Source organism: Nymphaea colorata, chromosome 7 (assembly GCF_008831285.2).
Source record: "Nymphaea colorata isolate Beijing-Zhang1983 chromosome 7, ASM883128v2, whole genome shotgun sequence".
Taxonomy (NCBI): Eukaryota; Viridiplantae; Streptophyta; class Magnoliopsida; order Nymphaeales; family Nymphaeaceae; genus Nymphaea; species Nymphaea colorata.
The window spans coordinates 215993-236113 of record NC_045144.1 but is presented as its reverse complement, the minus strand read 5'-3'; the positions used below and the strand labels follow the sequence as shown (position 1 = coordinate 236113).

Below are 20121 nucleotides of genomic sequence, written 5' to 3'. Positions count from 1 at the left end.
CTCTATTACAATTGCCAAACCCCAAATGGATTGCTGCATCCTTGTGATCAAGATAATTTTTTTGATGTCTCACAATTGTGAGCTTTTTTCTTTCTTAAGATGAAGAAAAGAGAAAAATATCTTGATTTAGGTTGCATTTGTGGTTTGGGATTTTTTTCGTTCTTGTATGCTGTTTGGATGAAGAAAGTCTTTGCATGCTCCTGCAACTTTATAATCTGGCTTGTTTACTGAAGGCCTGTTAGCTTGGTTAAACATTGAATAGATGAGGTCTTGTTCATAAGTTCCTTTCTCATGTAGATAACAAGAAGCTATCTACGTTGCATGGTGTATTTATGTTGAATATTTTAATCTTGTTTGTGTATATCATTTCGCTTCTTCCTGCCTATGTTGAACATTTGATTAGTATCTCTTGCAAATGCGAGACGTTCGTTTCATGTCACCAACTAATCTTCCCATTTGCATGTGGAGAAAATTTTTCAGAAATTTGCTGCCACCTATTCGTTCTTGTTTTTGAAGAGTGCAATAGATGTCTTGGTGATTGTGCTATATGAATGCATATTTTTCCACCTAATGGTAGTCCAAGAAAGGTGCAGTATTTCAGTTGTTGGCATATGAAAAGATAAAATATACTATGAAACCTCATGCCATGTATAAACTATAACTACTAATTTACAATAAGATAGGGCAAGTTGTCATGATACCTGCAGGTATTTTCCTTTCTAACCTAAATTCATCGTTTGGAATAAAACCTCTTGTCGCTGCACTTATCTTTTCATGTTACTTGGTCATGGAGTCACCGTAGTTTATTGCACCGCATTATGGTAACATGAATATTAAACTTCTGGACTTTCTTCCCTGCAGGAGATTGAAAGGCGTGGTCTTAAAGTTTCAGTTGCCGGAATTCCAAAGACTATTGATAATGAGATTGCGGTAATATGCTTGCAACTTGGCATTGAAGCACTCTTTATTCCATTGGAGATATCATCCAAGTAGATCCTTATGCTACATGGCTCTTGTGTGTCCTTTGTTTCAGGTTATTGACAAATCATTTGGTTTCGATACTGCAGTTGAAGAGGCTCAGAGGGCTATTAACGCAGCGCATGTCTGAAGCTGAAAGTGGTGAAAATGGTGTGGGCCTTGTCAAGCTGATGGGCTGGTATGCTGTTGGTTTATTCATGTTAAGGTTTTCTTTGAATTGAAGTGCGGTGTAGTTCATACAACTTGAACTCTAAGAGGTTCATAATTCACCTCACTGCCGCAACTCCATCGGGCCTTTTGGTGCAGTTTTTCTAAGATCAAATTGTTTTGTAGCTGTCGAATAGGAAGTTGGAGCCTTCTTTGAGATGTCTGAATTCTCTCCGTAAGAATGCAACCCCTCTTTTGAAGTGGGTTCAATTCATGAAATGAATTTCTCTATCTGATTATTAATTCCGTCATACATTTGATGCTGCAGGATTTATTGCTATGTACTCTACGTTGGCTAGCAGAGATGTGGTATGCTTTAAATTTCTTAACCTAATAAGTCTTGTGTCTTATGCACCAGTCGAATGTTGCCTGGTTGTTGACAAACTCCTCTTGCGATTGGTAGGACTGTTGCCAGATTCCTGAATCTCCCTTCTATTTGGAAGGGCCGGGGGGAGGACTCTTCGAATTCATAGAGCACAGACTCAGAGAGAATGGTCATATGGTTATTGTTATAGCAGAAGGTGGTGGGCAGAATCTTATTGAGGAGCACTTGCGCGAAATGGAACACAAGGATGCTTCGGGAAACAAGGTCCTTCTTGACGTTGGGCTGTGGCTTTCTCACAAGATCAAGTTATACAACTGGAGGATAAGGCCTACGCAGAGTGCTTGTAAGTGACAATGTTGAATAGTCTTTGAGGTCCATAATAAACTCGTCTTCCTTTGAATTGCAGGACCACTTTGCCAAGGAAAAGATTGTAATGAACCTCACATACATAGGTATGTGAGTAAAGCAACTTTGGATGCAAACAAAGATTGATCTAGAAGACTAAATTTGAACGATGGCATTTGTTGATTCGTGCCATTCCTAGCAATGCTTCAGACAACATCTATTGCACGCTTCTCGTTCACAGTGCTGTCCATGGCACCATGGCTAGATACTTGGGCTTCACTGTCGGTCCTGTTAACGGCAGGCATGCTTATATACCTATCTACGTAAGTTCCTCCGTGACTGAAAAACACCACGATTGTCTAATGTGTCAAATTTCCTTTTCAGTTTGAAATTTATTCGAATCTCATTTCTGGCTTTTATTGTCCTGATCTTGCAGCGCATGACTGAGAAGCAGAATCAAGTCTGTATAACTGACCGTATGTGGGCGAGGTTGCTTTCCTCTGCGAACCAACCTAGCTTCCTCAGCCCAGAGGACATTGAAGAAGCCAAGAGTAAGCGAGAGTCGAGCATTCAAGATCTACAAATGTTCTTGGCAGACGGGAAGGCCTTGAGTGAGGACGGCAATTTCTCGGCGACGTCATAATTCGGATCAAGAGATTTGATAGTTTTGCGAACCAACCTAGCTCCCGCGAGCTCTCAATTATGTTAATTGAGAGTTATTTTATAAAATAATTTCATTAAAGTGTCTTACTTTGTGAAAACTCCTTTGCAAATCGTAGGAGTCCACACACGTTTTAGCTTGAACTTGAAGTACCAGCTAACATTCAAGGAAACATATTAAAGTTGCAGCCTTTTAATGATTACCATTACAAAGATCGTGAGCCAATCATCTGCAAGGAAACTGGGAGCCAGTTTTCGTTTGCCCGCTGATTGAATTTAATCCATTTCAGATATCGGTGATCGCGTTTCTCATGGCAACTCAAAATTAAAGATATTTGGCAGTTTCTCATATTTTGCAGAATGTTAAAAAAAAAAAAGTTACGATCAAGGGAAGCAAACTGTGTCTGTATTAGTCCGTTCATTCAGAAGAAAGCTATCGAGTGCAGGTGGAAACTCCAATTAACCACTTAGTATGGTACAGTGTACGGAAGAAACCGGGTTGAATATGGATCGGCCAAGTACAGTAAGAATGGTTGAATTCATTTAATAAATGGTAAATGGTGAGGCTCCTCCATAACATCCGATCCATTTGTATCCATAAATTTTATGAACATCGCACCAAAATAAAGCAAATGGTGAAGCCCTTTCATAACATTGGCCCATTTGCAGCCTTAGTTGTTATGTACAACACTGCACCAAAGGCGTCGAGGGAAGTTGTGCAAAGGAGGACTTAATCTGTCCGAAATACTTTGTTCAGAACCTCTTTCAGATTGCTACAAGTCACTGTTGTTATCCCGCTTGTGTCAATGGCTTTGAACGACTTCTCTGCCACTTTTGGAATAACGCACTTTGTCAATGGCTTTGAACGATTTCTCTGCCACTTTTGGAATAACGCACTTCTTAAATTGCGCAAGTTAATAAGTTCGTTAAGCCTCTTATCCATTCTTGCAACCCGAAATATCCAAATTGTCCTTGCATTATCAAGTAGCATGAATATTTGGCTAACTTAAAACATGACATCATCCAAGCACAGCACACTTAGCCGTGCACTGCAAGTATGAGAGGTTAAATCTACATGCAGACCTCAGAAAAGCTGAAGCAAATACAAGCAAGAGATCTAGTCGATTGCTCACATAAAATTCACGTTAATTTCTCAAAAAACAAAAGAACTAGAGAAAGTAATAAATGGACAAACAGCTCAAACACTTGAAATGATTTTACAAAAAATCAGCATTTTAGATATAAATGAGATGCATTGATATTTTCAACGTTGAAGTAATAATGTATGCAATCTACTAAGTCATGGTGCCAAGCATCAAAAGATAGCTGGAACCAATCAGAAGGCTAAGGACCGTGGACATATGTTCAATGTTAACTGTTAAGAGAGGAATGCACCTCATATCTTAAGCACAAAAAGAGGGGCAAACAGGTTAGGATTGGCATGGTAGCCATGCGTTAGAAATCTCTTTACTATGAACAGATTCCCTTGGCCAAGTTCATTGATGTTATCAAGGTATTCATAAAGTGATTGTCAGATGATATCATCCGAAAAGAACAGATTGATACAGAATAGTGGACATCCAAAAACTTTGATCTTAAAACCTTTCTAGAGAACAGATGGAGGAGGTTGCTGTTCGCACAGTACATGTCAACACAGTGCTAACGATCATTCGACATGCATTCAACATTCTCAATCATAATCTTAAACAATGTTTGAAATATTTTTAATAATGTTTTTAAGGGTAACATGTTATGTATGTTAAAATGAAAACCATTTTTCATTGTCATTTAAATGACAAAAAGAAAAAGGATGCAATTATAATGTACACAATTTCAAACACATACCGTTCGAAGCTCGCCACCAAGACCAACTTCTCCACTTCTCCGATAAAAGCTACATTCTTAGGTATTAGAAACTCCAAAAAGCTATCAGCACATTTCCAGAAAACAGTATGAGAAAATAATCATTCGATCAGAATTCAGTGCCATCCATGGAAAGAGTAACAAGAGTTTTGCTCGTAACAAGATGATCAAGAAATACATTCCTACTGCAAATAGCAGCTGCAATTGCAAGATCCCCAGCTGTCTCTGTCAACTTCATACCGCTAACAACATTCAAAAAAATGGCCTATGTAAAGAAATTTCACGAAGTTAGCACATATTCTTCATGGCATGAATAATCAAATTTCTTTAAAGAGAATGCACAAATTAATTGATAGAAAGAATTAGAAGATAATTAAAAACATTTTATTGCAATTTGGTCCCAGAGCTTTTATAACTATTCTGAGAATCTGAACCAAATAACTTAGAAGAGTCCTTCCACCCGCACAGAAAAGCTCAAAAGGGTCGTCTGATGATGAGCTTTTGTGGACACCCAAATCAACTTTGAATTAATGAGTTCCATCTACTAGTAGAGTTCTGACTTGAAAGACACAGTTCCATCTACTAGTGGAGTTTCGACTTAAAAGACATTTTAAGTTTCCAAAACTGGTTAGGATCTGTGGAACCAATGGTCTAGCCTGAAAATCAAGTATGGTCAAGGAGAGGTAAAAGAAGCTTCATTAGAGCATCACTTTAATAGTATTCAGACAAGCCATTGGACAAGCTTTAACGAGGTAAAGCTGATTGTACAGCAAGTTTCAGGCCTCAAAGGAAGTTTGCTCCTAGAAAACCCATGGAAGTCAATATCTGTAGGCTATTACTGTCAGAAGATATGTCTCACACGGAGCTGTCAACATCGTTTATCTTCTTGAATAATGAGATTAGCACATAAAGCAAGAAAAAGGAGTAGCATAACAACATTGAATTTCAAGTAGTTTGCTGTTTCTAAATTTTAACAGTACTGTTGAAGCATGTTAAATGGGTTTCAGGACCGGGTCTGGATCCATACCCGATCCATCGTGTAGCCCTTGTTGGGCCTTTCTTAAGGGTTGTAACCCTAATTTTGAGTTGTTAATGAAATCTTAAGAGAGAGAGAGTCTGGTTGCTAGTGGGCGCCAGTTCCTCCTCGTCCATGGTTTTTTTTTTCCTCTTGCTGAGGGTTTTTCCACGTTACATCGTGTTCATCATATTCCTTTGTTCTTGATCCTCGTGTTCCTACATGGTATCAGAGTTGTGAAGTTCCGGCGTGACTGATTCGCGTTTTTGTTTCTGTTGTGGCCGTGTGAGAGGAGGACTTGTGCTGGTACTGTTCATTGCCCATCGCCGATGGTTCCAATCACGTTCTGTTACTGTTCGCTGCCCGACATTGGTCATCGCCTGACATTGTGGAGTTCCGGCGTCTCTTCTAGCGACGCACTCGTCACTATTGGAGTTTCGGCGACGCACTCGACGCCGTCTGGAGTTTCAGCGTCTCTCTATTATGGTGACTCTCTCTTTCTGTCCTGCTTGCCGCTGTGAAGTTTTGGTGGACTCAGGCGAAGGCTGCTGTGCCCGACGGTGCACCTTCTACGCCCGAGATTTTTTTCTCTTCGCCCTTCAAAGAGCATTGCCCGAGACCGCTGCTGTCGCCTCTGCCAGCGCCTAACGTCGCCACTCGTGCTCTGTTCCTGCCGCCACCACCTGACTGCATCGCCTGGAAACGCTGCTGCCACCAGCTGCCTCGCCCGATGTTACTCCATCGCACGGCAGGTTGTTTCTGTTCAGCCCCTGGTTCTGCTTGGTGGAGTTCATGTTTTTGGCCCGTTTGTTCCCTTTTTTGCTGTCCATGTTTTGCCGCTGCTGTTTCTTTTTGCCCCCTTTGTAAGGCAGGTCTGCAATTATGGCAGCCTCTTCCTCGTCGACCGTCAACACTGATTAGAATGAAGCTGTGGCTTATAGAACCGAGAGTATTCCCTTCAAGTCACTACCGTTCGCCTTACTATGGAAAATTATCTTAAGTGGGCTGCCGCCATCACCACGGGAATAGCTGGTCGAGGCCGTATTGCATATGTGAATGGGAGTAAGGTTGAACTTGCAACGAACAGTATATAGCTTGGGATACTTGGTTTCTTGAGGACAACCAAGTGAAAATTGGATTGTTAATTCAGTCTCGTCTGATATTCAATCTCTCATTCTTCGAAAGAAGACTGCGAGAGATATGTGGATCATGTTGGAACAAATGTATGCCAGAAGAAGAGGAAGGTTCGTGTGTATCAACTGATGAAGGATGTGTATGCTCTCAGGCAAGGGATTCTCGGTCCAGATTTCTATGCAGCTCTAAAATCCAAATGGGAGGATCTTGACTACCATTCCGAGGCTACTTGGCACTGTCATGACAACCAGATGCAGTACGTTGCAAAAGAATGGGAGGATAGGATATTCCTGTTCTTAGTAGGGCTAAATGATGAATTTGAAAATATCAGGAGTCAGATTCTTAACTCTGAGGAATCCTTCATATCGAAGATGTCTACTCCCATGTTGAGGCTGAAGAACAGAGAAGACTTGTTCCCCCTGGGGGGAAGAGGGATCACATACCTTATAATGAGAGATCTGCACTTGTTAGTCCTGGTCTGGGTAGTGCTCCCAAACCTCTTCGTAGATGCACTCATTGCAAGAAGACTGGCCATACTGTGGATTTCCGTTGGGATCTTCATCCAGAAAACGGGATAACAGGGTGAGATCTTCTAGTGGGAAGATGCCTGTGTCGGAGGATACCAACTCTAGTGGATGCAAGGCCTCCATTTCTGCTGAACAGCTTCGTGAACTAGCCTATTTGGGTCGGATCGATGTCAATCCGGCCGAGACATCATATGAAACGAAGGCTAATCATGCTCTTGCCATCGTAGGGGATATAGGTAACTCCTACTTGGGAGAATGGATTGTTGACACTGGTGCTACTCACCACATGACAGGTAACCCTAAATTGTTTCATGAGTATAAATTGGCTTCTGGTAGGAAACGAATTATCCCTCGCAGATGGTTCCTCTACCTTTGTGGCTGGAGAAGGGAGTCTGTCCTTGTTTGACAAATTTCATGTGCGAGGAGCATTACATGTCCCTCAGTTTCCCTTAAATCTCTTATCAGTTAGTAAACTTACTAAAGAGCTGAATTGTGACCTCATTTTCTCTATAAATCGTTGTGTTTTGCAGGACTTGGTGATAGGGAAGAGGATTGGGATTGGTTTGGCGTCTGATGGCTTATATCGTCTTCTCATACGAGTGGCCACGGCTCTTATGACAGTGATTAGCAAGACAGAAAATGAAGAGAAGATTGTCTTCAGTCCTTTTTGTATTGGCATGAATGCCTTCGGCATTAACCTTTTGGGATTTTAAAACAGTTGTTTTCCGATTTGTGTTCCACTATGAATTTGTCTTTGATTTCTTGTGATGTATGTCAGTTTGCCAAACATGTGAGGGCTTCGTACCCTATTTCTACTAGTTGTGTTAATGAAGTTTTTTCCTTGGTTTACTCTGAAGTGTGGGGGCCTTTGAGAATTCATACCCGTCAAGGGTTTCAATATTTTATTACTTTTATTGATGACTTCTCTAGGACCACCTTTGTGTACTTGTTAAAAGATCGCAGTGAGGTACTTTAAATCATAGAGACGTTCATTCTTCTTGTGCAAACTCAATATGGTGGAAATGTTAAAACTTTTCGATCAGATAATGCCCGTGAGTATATGTGTCAGTCAGTTGAGAATTTTCTTCGAAAAAGGGGGATTGTTCATAAGACGTCCTGTAGTTATACCCCCCCTCAAAACGAGGTGGCTGAGAGGAAGAACCGCCAGCTCCTTAATGTCACCATAGCCCTTTTGTTTCAGAGAAATCTTCCCAAACACTATTGGGGTGATGCAGTTCTTACTAGTGGTACCTCATCAACCGCATGCCCAGTCGTGTACTGAATGGTCGGACTCCTCATTCCTTACTTCCGGGAAGTCGTCAACCTTTTCTTCTCCCCCCTCGTGTGTTTGGTTGTGTGTGTTTTATTCATGATCACAGTCCAAATGTTAAGAAACTTGACCCCCGGTCTATCAAGGGTGTGTTTGTTGGGTATTCTTCCACTCAGAAAGGGTATAGATGTCTTGATCCTACTACTGGTCGAGTTTATGTTACAAGGGATGTTACCTTTTTGGAACATGCATCTTACTTTTGTGAGAATACTCTTTAGGAGGAGAAGTCTGTGGTTAGGGAAGAGTATTCTCAGAGTCAAGAGATTCAATTTACAGACTTCTTGGATTACAAGAAAGAAGAACCTATCACAGTTGATTATGGGTATGAAAGGGAGAAAGGATGTTCAAAACCTCTCACAGTTGTTGATATGCCTGAGAAGGAGAAAGGGTGTAACACCGGGACTGAGAAGGAAGGCCTTCGTTTGTTTGGACAGGTCTACTCTAGACGAGGTGCTCGGACAGAGGAGGTGACTTGTGGTGCGAGGTCTAATTCCAATCCCAATGCCATTCCTTCCCTGGAAGACTCAAGATGAGGTTGAAAAAGAAAATGACGAGCTTCCCATTGCCCTGAGGAAGGGTGTGAGGTCAATCCACAAAAAATCTCAAACTTAATGAAAAATGAGAAGAAAATATAGAATCTTGATGGAAGAAAAATAAAAAAGAAGGGAAAAATCAAAATTAAAGAAAAAATTAAGTATCAAAATATAATTTTTTTGTTTTAAAATACAGCCTATACAGCCGTACCTTTGTCACCTTATTCACATATCGACATGGATAGGTGGTAAGATCACATGTACTCATGTGACTTAAAACAAAAACATCGTATTTTAGATAATTTTCAGCGATTCCTTGTCATTAGATTTCTTTCCCTCCAAGTAATGTATAGTCACTATAGAGTATAAATATTGATTGGCCAAGCAACAGGTTGTCTTTTGACGAAACTCCATTTCTTGAATTGATAAACTGATTTCCAATGAACCTTCTGATAATTAAGCTTCTTCTGTGTGTAGTGTAAGACTGTAAGTTGTAACAAAAGCACATAAAGGAACAATTTGGTGAAATAAGAGCCCCTAGCTCTACTCACACAAGGATTTCATAATAAAACACTACAATACCACATACTATACTAGCAAATATTGCAAACACCATCATGCTTGATATGTTACAGACTTATGGGTTTAAGCTAAATATTTTTATTTAGGCGTTTAGGTCCAAGCAGCCTACACCAAGCTTTAAGCCATGTCTCACAGCATATCTGATATAAGGAGTTAGAGCAGCTCAGAAAAATAACAAAAAAAGGAAGAAGGAATGTGGACCCGATGAAGCACATTTACAAACAAAACAGTCAGCAGATTATTTGAGGCAGAGATACACTTTGCACAGGTTAAGACTTAAGACATGCCTATCTGACCACAACAATTTGAATAGAGGAGGCCAGTTATGGCCTATGGGTAAGCAGTGCAGAAGCAGCAGAACCAACCTGGCCCAGGTCAACCATAACATTCTCCTCTTGCTTTGAACCTAACCACTTTAGCCCCTACTCCTTCCATGATTCACTCCCTCCTCCTTATGCTTCTCTCTCCCTCTCTCTCCGTCTCTCTCTCTCTCTCTCTCTCTCTCTCTCTCTCTCTCTCTCTCTCTCTCTCTCTGGAACAGTCCTGTCAGAGGCCTGTTCTCATCAGGCCTATATGTTCTACATATTCTCATCAGAGACAGTTACTAATGCAGGTCAGAGGCCTACCAGACAGCAGCTCATAACTATAGGTACCACAAATGATCTGACTAGAGGAAAAAGAAACATCTGCATTTGCAATTGAGTAGAAAAAAAAATCCACATTTGCAGTGCTAATCTATCGTTATTTGAGAAGAAAAAAAGTTGCATTGCATATGCAAATGGAACAAATAGGATGTATGTAAGATCCATGCACATGATCAAATATAGAACAGAAATCAAAACCTCTTCATAACCACGAAGAAAGGGCAATATAGTGAAGTAGCTACCCAAAGAGCAGAACCATCCGGACATCATGTTGTTCAATCACAGAAAAGAACTGTATCATGAAATTCACTCCTGTGAAAATGTATAAACGAAAATTTGAACCAGCACATTGATGAGGCATGTCCGAGAATACCTGCACCTCCAGGAGAAAGATCCGAGATCCATCAATAATGACAGAGATGGCTAAGCCTGCTAAAACTTCTGAATTACAATTATTCTCACTTAAGAAGATCTCATTTGGATTTGAAGCAGCTTGAAGACCAGACTGGGACATTTCAAATACCCCAAGCTGAGAAGGAAAAATGTTCTATTAACAGAACTTACAGTGGTGAAGATCTATGAACCATGATAATTTATCATCCACAAACAATTTTGAGCAGTCATATATAGAACCCTCAATAGCACATTTATGCACCGCATGTGCATTTGTAAGGGACACAGGTCAAACAGGTTACCCTCCATGCAAATGAAGCTACAGATTACCCTTTATGCACTGTAAGTCAACAGTTTCCATTTTGCCTATTTGACCAACACTTGACACGCTATTGTCATGAGGAAATGCCTCAGAGTACTGCCAACAGGCATTTATGGTATTCAAAAATTCAAACTCATAGGAAATGTCAATGTTTCATCAGGCCACATTTTTTAATCCTCAAAATCAATTAAAAACTTTCATTGATGCACCACAATGGTCAAATTTCATGTCTGAAGGGAGTCTTTTAGACCAACCTCATCGGTGGATCCAAAACGATTCTTTACAGACCACAACAAACGATGGGACATGTATCTCTCACCCTGTACCGAAAAAGAAAACCTATCATCAATGTCCAATCAGGAATAAAATTCAGCAGCACAAAAATTAAGAAAATACAAAAAGAATCAGGTAAATTTCTAAAAATAGGGAATTTACTCCCAAAAAAGGAGGCAAAGTTATTACTGTTGATAGGATCTTTAGAAACACATGAAACATTTATTCATGATTTTGAAAACACATTTCAAGAACAGCAACCGCAACCATGTGGGACACTAAAAGTAAAACAAAAGTGCTTTCGACTTTTATCAACCAAAAAGACACAACTAAATTAATGCTACAACAAGCCACATCAAAACTAAGGAATGACTCTCTAGACAACTATTATTTGATATATCAAGACAATAGGGACAATACTATACCATCATTGGCCGTTGACTTAGTGTAGAACGACTATTAGAGCCTAGAATTGCTCCAGGACTAATGGACCAAATTAACTCTACATATGAAGACTTCGGATTCCTCAAAGGCCAGTGCGCAATGTATGTATTATGAAGACTTCGGTCTGCTCAAAGGCCAATAGGCAATGTATGTATTCTATACAAGTGATGTGCCATCTATTTTTTGTAGCCGCAAGTGGTTACCACATATGAAAATTAACCAGCAAAGAGTATGCAGCACTTGCAGAACTGAGCAATGTGTTTGAGCCTGATGAACATAATGCCACATAGATAATGTCATGCTACTAAAACAGGAAAACCACTACCTGGTCAGTAGGCTAGAGCTAGTAAGATAATATTGAAGAATAGCAGCATCGCTCATGACCACTCTAATCCCTAAAACCTATGCTGCTATCTAGGAGTACCAAATGGTCTCTAAATGTATTCATCAATTTATCCCTGATACAAATAGTCAAGTAAAAATTAAAGCAACCATAAACAAAAGATGCATGAGAAACAACAGGAACCAGCAACACATTATGTACATGGACCCTTTCAAGAGAAAAATTGGTACTGAAAAAGGACTTGTTAAACTACAGTTAAAGTTCCAAGAAGCATATCCTAATTTTAGAGAAATAACTGAGAGACAACTGCAACAAGATAAATGAAGAAATAAAGATAATTTTATCACAAGAAGAATATGAAACATGCAAGCAGCATCTGTACCATTTTCTTCCACTAGAACACCAAAGGAACATTATAACCTCCCAGGCTCCCACAACTTCCACATTACAAATCTCAATTGATGACAGAACTACTTTTCTTAGCTCGCAAATGTTGAAAGAATAACAGCAGGAAAATGCCCTCTTATTTGTTATCCATGTCATCCTTGATAGATGGACAAGAAGCACGCAGTAGAAACAACATAGAAAGTGAACAAATAGTTGGGACTCTGACACTATGGATTATCAGATGGACCAGCAACACAATAAGGCCAAGTGCATGGAACTCAAGAAACGAATACATGACACCTAAATAGGACAATTAAAGTGTATACACAAAATAACCAATTAACAACTAATAAACTATGATTCTATCAATACTTCAACAAAAAGGAAAGAAAATTGTTCGATCGCTTCATGCACAGTTGAGTCATATTAACTCGGGTGCAACAACTTTTCTGGAGAGTCCATGTAACTTTGACTTAGGAAAAAGAAAAATGAGCAAATCAAATATAATAGTGTTAGAATATCTTGTGTAAGGGAACCGGGTCTGGATATGGACCCAGTCCCATGGGCACGAGAACCGAGAGTGGCTCGGTACCCTAGGTGGGTTTCCCCCTTATAATCCCACTTAGTGTTGTTTTGTTGGGCTTTTTGGCCAGCCCTCATTTCTAACGGAAATGAAAGAGGGAGATGCTTGTACTTGGCTGCCAATGAGCACTTTTCCAATCAAGTCTTAATCAGTGTTATAAAAATCTCACTGTGAATCAAATTGGTTAGGGTGCCCATTTGGTGAATTGGCTGATTCAAAGACTCAATCAGTTGGGCTTAGAAACAAATATTATCTACTTTTGTCAAAAATAAATAATATATGAATAAGAAAAATCTTAAAAGACTTGAGAAAATAACAAAAAAGTGATAAATGGCAAGTCTACATCCACCATAGTTTGCCAGCAATTTGATCCATAGCTACAATTCATAATCTGTTTCTCTTTTGATCAAGATGAAGGCCAAACAGTCCCTAATATCTGGCATCTTCTGTTGCAGCATCATTAAAGTGGTCACTGGTCATGACAAATAGACCATTCACAGATGCTCACAGCAGAAAGAAAATAGGAGCAAAATGGAAAGTTGTGCTTATGGCAATTTTCAAAAGCAGCCTTCAGTGTTCAGGAGATGAGGAGTCCCCCCTGGAAAAGAGAAGTTGTGGCAATCAACTGCATGGACAAAAAACTTGCATAAGTAACTCTCCCTATGAGGCACATATCATTTGTAAGAACAAACAAGAATTTGCTTCATACATCCTATATGGAGAATATGGTCTCTTCTACTTTAAGTCACTTTCTCATGTTTCTTCAATTTCTTCATTTTCCTTCATAATTAGATTTGCAGGTGTACAGGGAAAAAAATTTGTTATAATACAAGGGTTTTCATACAAGAACTTGCCAAAGTCCAGCTTGAACCCATATGACTGCAAACCTTCTACATCAAATGTGTGAAATATTTTGGAGGAAAAAATAATTCATAGCCACACCATAATTGTGGTAATCTATAAAGCAATTGCCTGTTCCACAAAAAAGTCAAAACAAACTGAAATTAGAACATAGTAACATAGTAGCATTAAAATCCTATATCTAGTTGAACCCTTACTATCTTGGAGAAGTTCAACAATGACATCAAAAGACAGTGGACACTTCTGTCAAGTACCAACAAGAACAAACGAGAACATCCTTTTCAGTGACAATGAAGCTCACATACCTCCTTTCTTTAATCGTTATTGACATCCCAAGCTGTGGAGGTGGCACCTTTAGTTGAACTTGATACGAGCATCAGATGAAAATTGGTTTGGAAGAAGACAGAGCTTTACATGCTTGCATATCAGTGAGTACAATGCAAATGTCCCACCTGCAATAAAATTGAGCAACCAAAGGCAAGTCCTGCAATTAGATCTCATAACTAAGATTTAGCTATGAGGACAAAAAGAAAGCATGCTTTTAACTGTATGAATTGACATGTTAGCTCTGAAAATAAAAACACAATATATGCACATTTGAACAGTGGGCCCATAAGCCACAGTTTCCCAATGCTGAATACTGCCCTCATTTATGGATAAACAAAACACATATTAGTCAAAATATGATAAATATCCATAACACTCAACTAACATGACACAAGAAGAAACTGAATACTAACCTGGTCTGAAACCATAAAGGACCCAACTGTCGAAGCAAAGGCACGGGTGGGTAGTTGGTGGCGATGAAGAATAATTCCACCTCATTTTGCAAAACCATGTATTGCAAGCCAAGACAAATATTAGATGAAGCCAAGAACAAAATTCATGCAACTTCAAAGGATAGAACTTTTCAAAAACGTCACAGTTCAAAATTGACCAGTTCTTTTGAAAACAGATAAGAGATCTTCCATGATAGCCTCAACCCTAAGTCTAGGTTATGTCTTTGAAAAACAGGATAAAGACATTTCAACGGGTTGAAGACACTCGGTTAAGATGGAATTATGGGTCAGGTTCCCAAATGATGTGCCTCTCCTAAGACAAAGGAAAAGATGGACAAATTGTCACATTCAGCACAAAGTGAACTAGGTTTGAAGAGTTCCATCTATTCCATGAATGGACTAGTAGTTTGTTAATGAAATGGCAAACACCTTTCAAGACCAAAGGGGATTGGTTAGTTCCTCGTATGGCAAGAAAACCTCCAAATATAACCAAAGATGTCAAATTTTGACTTTGAAATAGTTCAAAATTATCACTTTAACTCATAAGCTTGAGTGCTCGTGTTGTGCAAGTAATATGTCATTCACTTATCCATAGTACCATACAAGGATTTGGATTCATTTTGCATCAATGTCGTCGAACCTCTAGAAGGGATAATCTTTCAATTTCCAAAATGTGACCACAAAGGAATCATCCTCGACATCTTAGCTAATAAAAAAAAGGAGCAGATATTGACCCCAAATTCGCACATCCACAAAGATCGTTACATTCAATTCCTACGAGTTCAAACTTCATGTCTTTCATCTCTTGGCAGGCACCTTTTGTTTTTGTTTTTTCTTAGTTTTTTTGTTTTTCTTTCTTTTGCATTTAGCTTTTTGCTTTTTTTTTTCTTTGATTTTTTTTTTCAGGCGACCTTCACCTTCAAGGGAATACCTCACCACCTCAAAGGTTACTACGAAGCTCCACCGCTTTGGTTGTTATGTGTAGCTTTGTCAGATGTCCAACCCGCTTCACCTTATGGGTTTTCGACGAGGAAAGGTTCGTAAGTCATTATTTTCGTGAAATAGACATAAATCAGCTTTATGCCTACCCGGTACTCTTGATTACTGACTCAGAGGAACAACTACACAAGCCCTGAGCCCATCTCTCAACACTCATTTTGCTACCTGCCAAGATCTTACAGAGCATTGTGGCTTCTCTCCAGTATATATTCATGTTAAATCCTTGCAAATGTTTGAACACCAGAGTCAATAGCATTTCCTAGTCTTAACTTTCTCAGCTTCATAGGAGTTTTCCTTACTGTTCAGATCCAGGATTTTTTCAGCTTTCCTCTTCCATTGCTTGACAACAAAGACATGAAAGTTTCTCCTACTCGAGAAGATACTAAGAGTAAAGCAAAGACATATCATTATGAGCGAAGACATTTTTAAAATGTTTTTAAACAAAATTAAATTTTTTTTTACTTTACAACTGTTCTTGACATCAAATGGTATATCACGAGGAGGCATGAACTCTACTCTCTAAAGAGATGGGTGAATGCAAAACAAGATGGGTAGACTGAGTAAGAGGCAGACTTTCGACTTCTGACAGGTTCACAAATCTGGGTTAAAAAGACATTATATTGTAAAGAACCGATATGAAACTAAGGATTTTTTACCCTACAGAAGTAGAGGATTTTAGAAAACCAAAATTCAGAATTATTGAACAATTTTGGTATTTTTTTATTCTTCCCATTTCTGTACAAAGTAGAAACAAAATAAAAGTTCTCAAAAACAATTTTTCCTAATTAAACTATTAAAGGTCAGTAAAAAACCCACAAATTTCAGAAAACTATAATCACATGCAAGAATATCAAAACACAAAATGCTTGCACCAAAGATGAATATACAACACTCAAGCACACAGGGCACAAATAATACAAATAAAAAGAAGAAATCACACTATGTTATTCTATAGAATTTATAGAAAACAGATTTCCTCTTCAAAGAACAGAGTAACTCACTTCTTGTAATGGACCATCAACCTTCATCGTATTCCCAAAGGTTACCTGACAATTAATTGGTGCTGCATTAAGGGGAAACATTTTTTGACAATAAGACTGTCTTAGACAAGTGCAGTCCACCAATTAAGAAGGAAAGAAAGAAAAAAAGGAAAAAAATGCATACCCGATAACGACTGCTAAAGCCTGTCTACAACAATGCTCTGCCTCATTGAGCCTTCCCTTTCTCACAACAAATTTGACCCGCCATCAGCAGAATTAGGTCACAAGTCATAACTGCAAATACAAGAAAAGTAGAATTATAGGAAAGATCTAAGCAATATTTAGAACTAGTCAAGATAGGGAAGAAACCATACGATTTGAAAGCCAAAAATGTCATTAATGCTAGGAAGTACAATAGACAGGCCCAATTATAACTAAACAGATGAAGGTATTTAGCAGCCAACAAAGAAAAGCGACAACGTAGGAAAGTCCGATATTCATATAACATCCAAGTTGTAAGGAGACCCTTTTCCAAAGCACGCTAGTTCATAGCTAGAAGGTGTCGCTGTGACCAATAGGTCACAGGCTGACAGCAACAATTTTGATAGCGAGATGATCACATCTGCTATAATGCATTGACTTTAACAATATGCAGCCTTTTTTATTTTGATACTTTGATCATACAAGCCAATAGTATTTTACTGTATTTATGTTAACATTTAAATATAAAAACGGCTTTCTAATTAAAATTTCAAAATTCTTAAAAGAGCATCCAACAAATCGTAATACCGCAAAACTAATGCATTAGAATGAGATCCAGGAGCAAAGACTGAAAAACCATCCATACTGATTGAAACTGAATGCAAATCAGTGACGGAGCCACATATGAACTGCCCACATCAGCCCTTCAATGTTTCTTTATTTTCACATTAACATATTCAAACATTTGTATGTATGAATGTATGTATATGTACATATATATATATAAGTGCCCTTTCGGATATGAAAATCTGCTACTGGAGCAAATGCTAGTGATTGAGCCTTTCCAGTACCTAACAATGGAGTCACAGTAGAGAAACGCTGTGAGAAGAGATCTGTGGGTCAATAGCTTTTTATATTTTAAAAAAAAAATTGTGATCAATTGGTGGGGTTTCAGTATTTAAAGATTAAGAGAGACAATTTAATAATCATTAAAGGGAAGAGGAGCAGAAAGAAGACAACAAGGAATCATCTTTCTATCATCAGTTTAACCATATTTACTGCTTCAATGAGGTCTCTAATAAAAGAAAGGAGCTTAAGGGCACAAAAAGAGAGATCCCCTATGTGGGGGAGACTGCCGGTTAGATGCCGTCGTTGATCTGTACGGTGGACAGATATCTACTGGTCTCTAGTACGGTTCCAAACAAAGAAGACATGATATAGGGCATTAACTGGCTCTGCTACCAATTGTTTGTTGAAAGAATCTAGATTCACAAGCACAAGTTCACACGTAGATATAAACCGGTCAGATGCTTATCGGTTCTTGTCATGATACACAACGAGAGAAGAATGAAGAATGAAGAATGAAGAATGAAGATGGATAATCACTTTGGCTAACGGCTACCATCAATGGACACGAACACAGGTGCTTAACATTGAAGGTGAGCAGGGACTGATCCTCAAAAATTTTTCAACTATTGAAACCGCTCTGGCTCTTGAATGGGTGCGAAATAAAGAGGTGCATGGTGAAGAAGTTTGGGAATGAAGGGACACAACCAGTGAAGCCTTCAGCGCACGTTCTCCAACAAAATTAACAATCCTCATAATTCAGTTACCTATTAGTATATGAAACTTGTCCAACTTGGCAAATCCTATGTGGGGTTCAAAGTGAAGGGAGCCAAGAGCTCTATGATATGATATGACATGTTTTAATACGAAGGAAATGGAAGTGGGCAGACTTAAAAGAGGAGAGGGTTTGGAAAGAGGAGGGCAGCCGGATGCATAGCTGGGTCTGCCTCTGCAAATCGGCGATTTGTCTGAATCTCAAGGAGAACCCTTACCGTCCTGTGTGAGCAAGCTAATGAGGATAGTGATCACAATGTTCCTCAAATACAGAAAAGGCAACAAAGATCCAATAAATTTTGGCCACCGTATGATATTCAATGACTCAATCAGTTGGGCTTAGAAACAAATATCATCTACTTTTTCAAAGATAAAGCATATCTCAAACGACCCGGGTGAAGAAGACGACTAGGGCTGCGATTTGGGGAAAGGCAGACAGGAAACACAGGAAGACGTGAGAATGAAACGGATAGAAAGAGGCAAGCCTGCGCCTTACCTCGACAGAGATGCGGAAGAGGAGCTGATGCAGACATGCGCTACGAGAATGAGCAGCTGCATTGCGGGAGAGCTTCTGCGAGAGGAAGAGGAGCCTTCTCCACGAGCAAAGACTCTGCCCTAACGGGCAGCAATTCTGTCCGCACTGAAGAAGGAAAGACATGGGTAGGGCTCGATAAACCTACCCTCTCGACAAACTTTCAAAATTGACCGAAATATTTTGGAGAAACACTTTAGTTTTAAAAATTTCATAAACTGCCTTTCTGAAGAGTTGCAGGCATAACAGCGGGACTCACCGTCAAACTGTCTGAACAGAGGGAGAGGCAGCCTAGTTCAACGCCCTCGGTCTTTCAGAATGGTTCCGTGGAACATCAACCTGTCGCGGGAGATGGGCTGCACTCAGAGTTCAGAGTTTGTTGAATCAATTGTTCGTTTACTTTTTGAATAGATAATATATTTGGCAATTCATGGCCGATTCTGTTGAATCGATGAATCCCACAGTTCACTACTTCATTTGTTATACCTTTCAATTTTTAACAATACTACAATAAGGTCAACAGCCCAACATCTACTCTGTCTCCACTCTATTGGCAGCAATAGTGAGAATCTTAATCCGATATTTCGATGGGGACGCATATTAGAGTAGAAAGCATTGATAATTAAGTGAAGGGGCTGATGGGTGAAAGTAGAAGCGAAGGAAGATGAATTGACTGATATTAACTAGAATACGCTTTAATCCAAGGAACCATAGTTCTTGCTTACGGATTTATGCTTCACACGTAAAACTTGGTGTATGTTTCTCAACCCCGCCTCAAAAAGGCAAAGCAGTGCCCTGTTCTTCCACGTCTCAGATAAAGTTGACCGTCTTCCGAAAAAATGGCTGACATTTTGTAGAATCTAAAAGTGGTGTTGATCGCAATCACCTGCTGGCTATTGAGGAAAATACCCTTCACTAGAAGCCCCATCAGTGGGACCAAACTTTTCTTTCATCCCAATCACCGCCATCAGTAGCATTCCAATGCTATGAAACATCAGTTTTATGTGAGACATGCTTGGAATTCCCATAAAATAATTCGGGAGCAATATAACCGATTGTGCCTTTGCCTTCTGTAATAGTTACACTGTTTCTCTCCTTACAAAATGATTTTGCTAGGCCAAAAATCAGAAATCTTTGGTGTAAAGTCACTGTTTAGAAGAATGTTATGTGGCTTGATGTCAAAGTGGATGATTCTTCGGTCACAGCCTTGCTGTAGATACTCAATTCCCCTGGCAGTGTCTAGTGCTATATCGTATAGCCT

General features: G+C 39.3%; 3 protein-coding genes across 9 annotated transcripts in view; 2 read left to right on the top strand and 1 right to left on the bottom strand.

The window, feature by feature from the left end:
- The first annotated feature begins 551 nt into the window (after positions 1-551).
- LOC116257629 (ATP-dependent 6-phosphofructokinase 3-like) lies at positions 552-2498 on the top strand. Its single transcript, XM_031634575.1, has 7 exons — positions 552-587; positions 862-930; positions 1068-1167; positions 1454-1494; positions 1589-1853; positions 2066-2178; positions 2292-2498. Exons 1-7 carry the CDS (start codon positions 552-554, stop codon positions 2496-2498), a joined length of 831 nt encoding a protein of 276 aa, XP_031490435.1.
- A 519-nt stretch (positions 2499-3017) lies between these two features.
- Positions 3018-20121, bottom strand: part of LOC116257777 (uncharacterized) — a 97721-nt gene continuing 80617 nt past the window's right edge. Inside the window, exons 1-9 of one of the 7 annotated variants that reach the window (XM_050078634.1) lie at positions 14490-15175; positions 14055-14201; positions 13598-13860; positions 13232-13513; positions 11113-11178; positions 10517-10672; positions 4564-4643; positions 4362-4444; positions 3018-3468 (exon numbers count right to left, since the gene is read on the bottom strand). In XM_050078634.1, the coding sequence (XP_049934591.1) occupies positions 3416-3468; positions 4362-4444; positions 4564-4643; positions 10517-10672; positions 11113-11178; positions 13232-13276 (483 nt within the window). In that variant the 5' untranslated portion in view covers positions 13277-13513; positions 13598-13860; positions 14055-14201; positions 14490-15175 and the 3' untranslated portion in view covers positions 3018-3415. Of the gene's footprint in view, positions 3469-4361; positions 4445-4563; positions 4644-9734; positions 10673-11112; positions 11179-13231; positions 13514-13597; positions 13861-14054; positions 14202-14489; positions 15176-20121 lie in introns of those variants that run through there. The other 6 variants (XM_050078636.1, XM_050078638.1, XR_007573789.1 and 3 more) reach the window with 6 other exon arrangements.
- Positions 18860-20121, top strand: part of LOC116257628 (ATP-dependent 6-phosphofructokinase 3-like) — a 4381-nt gene continuing 3119 nt past the window's right edge. The window contains exon 1 of the mRNA XM_050078822.1: positions 18860-18988. Coding sequence (XP_049934779.1) covers positions 18860-18988 — 129 coding nt within the window. The remainder of the gene's footprint in view (positions 18989-20121) is intronic.

What these genes read in the sequence shown, in the direction of transcription:
- LOC116257629 (XM_031634575.1), top strand. Translation starts at nt 552, where the DNA reads ATGCATATTTTTCCACCTAATGGTAGTCCAAGAAAG. An exon ending in CTAATGGTAGTCCAAGAAAG is followed by an intron (nt 588 to 861) that starts GTGCAGTATTTC and finishes TCTTCCCTGCAG; the next exon opens with GAGATTGAAAGGCGTGGTCT. An exon ending in CTATTGATAATGAGATTGCG is followed by an intron (nt 931 to 1,067) that starts GTAATATGCTTG and finishes TCGATACTGCAG; the next exon opens with TTGAAGAGGCTCAGAGGGCT.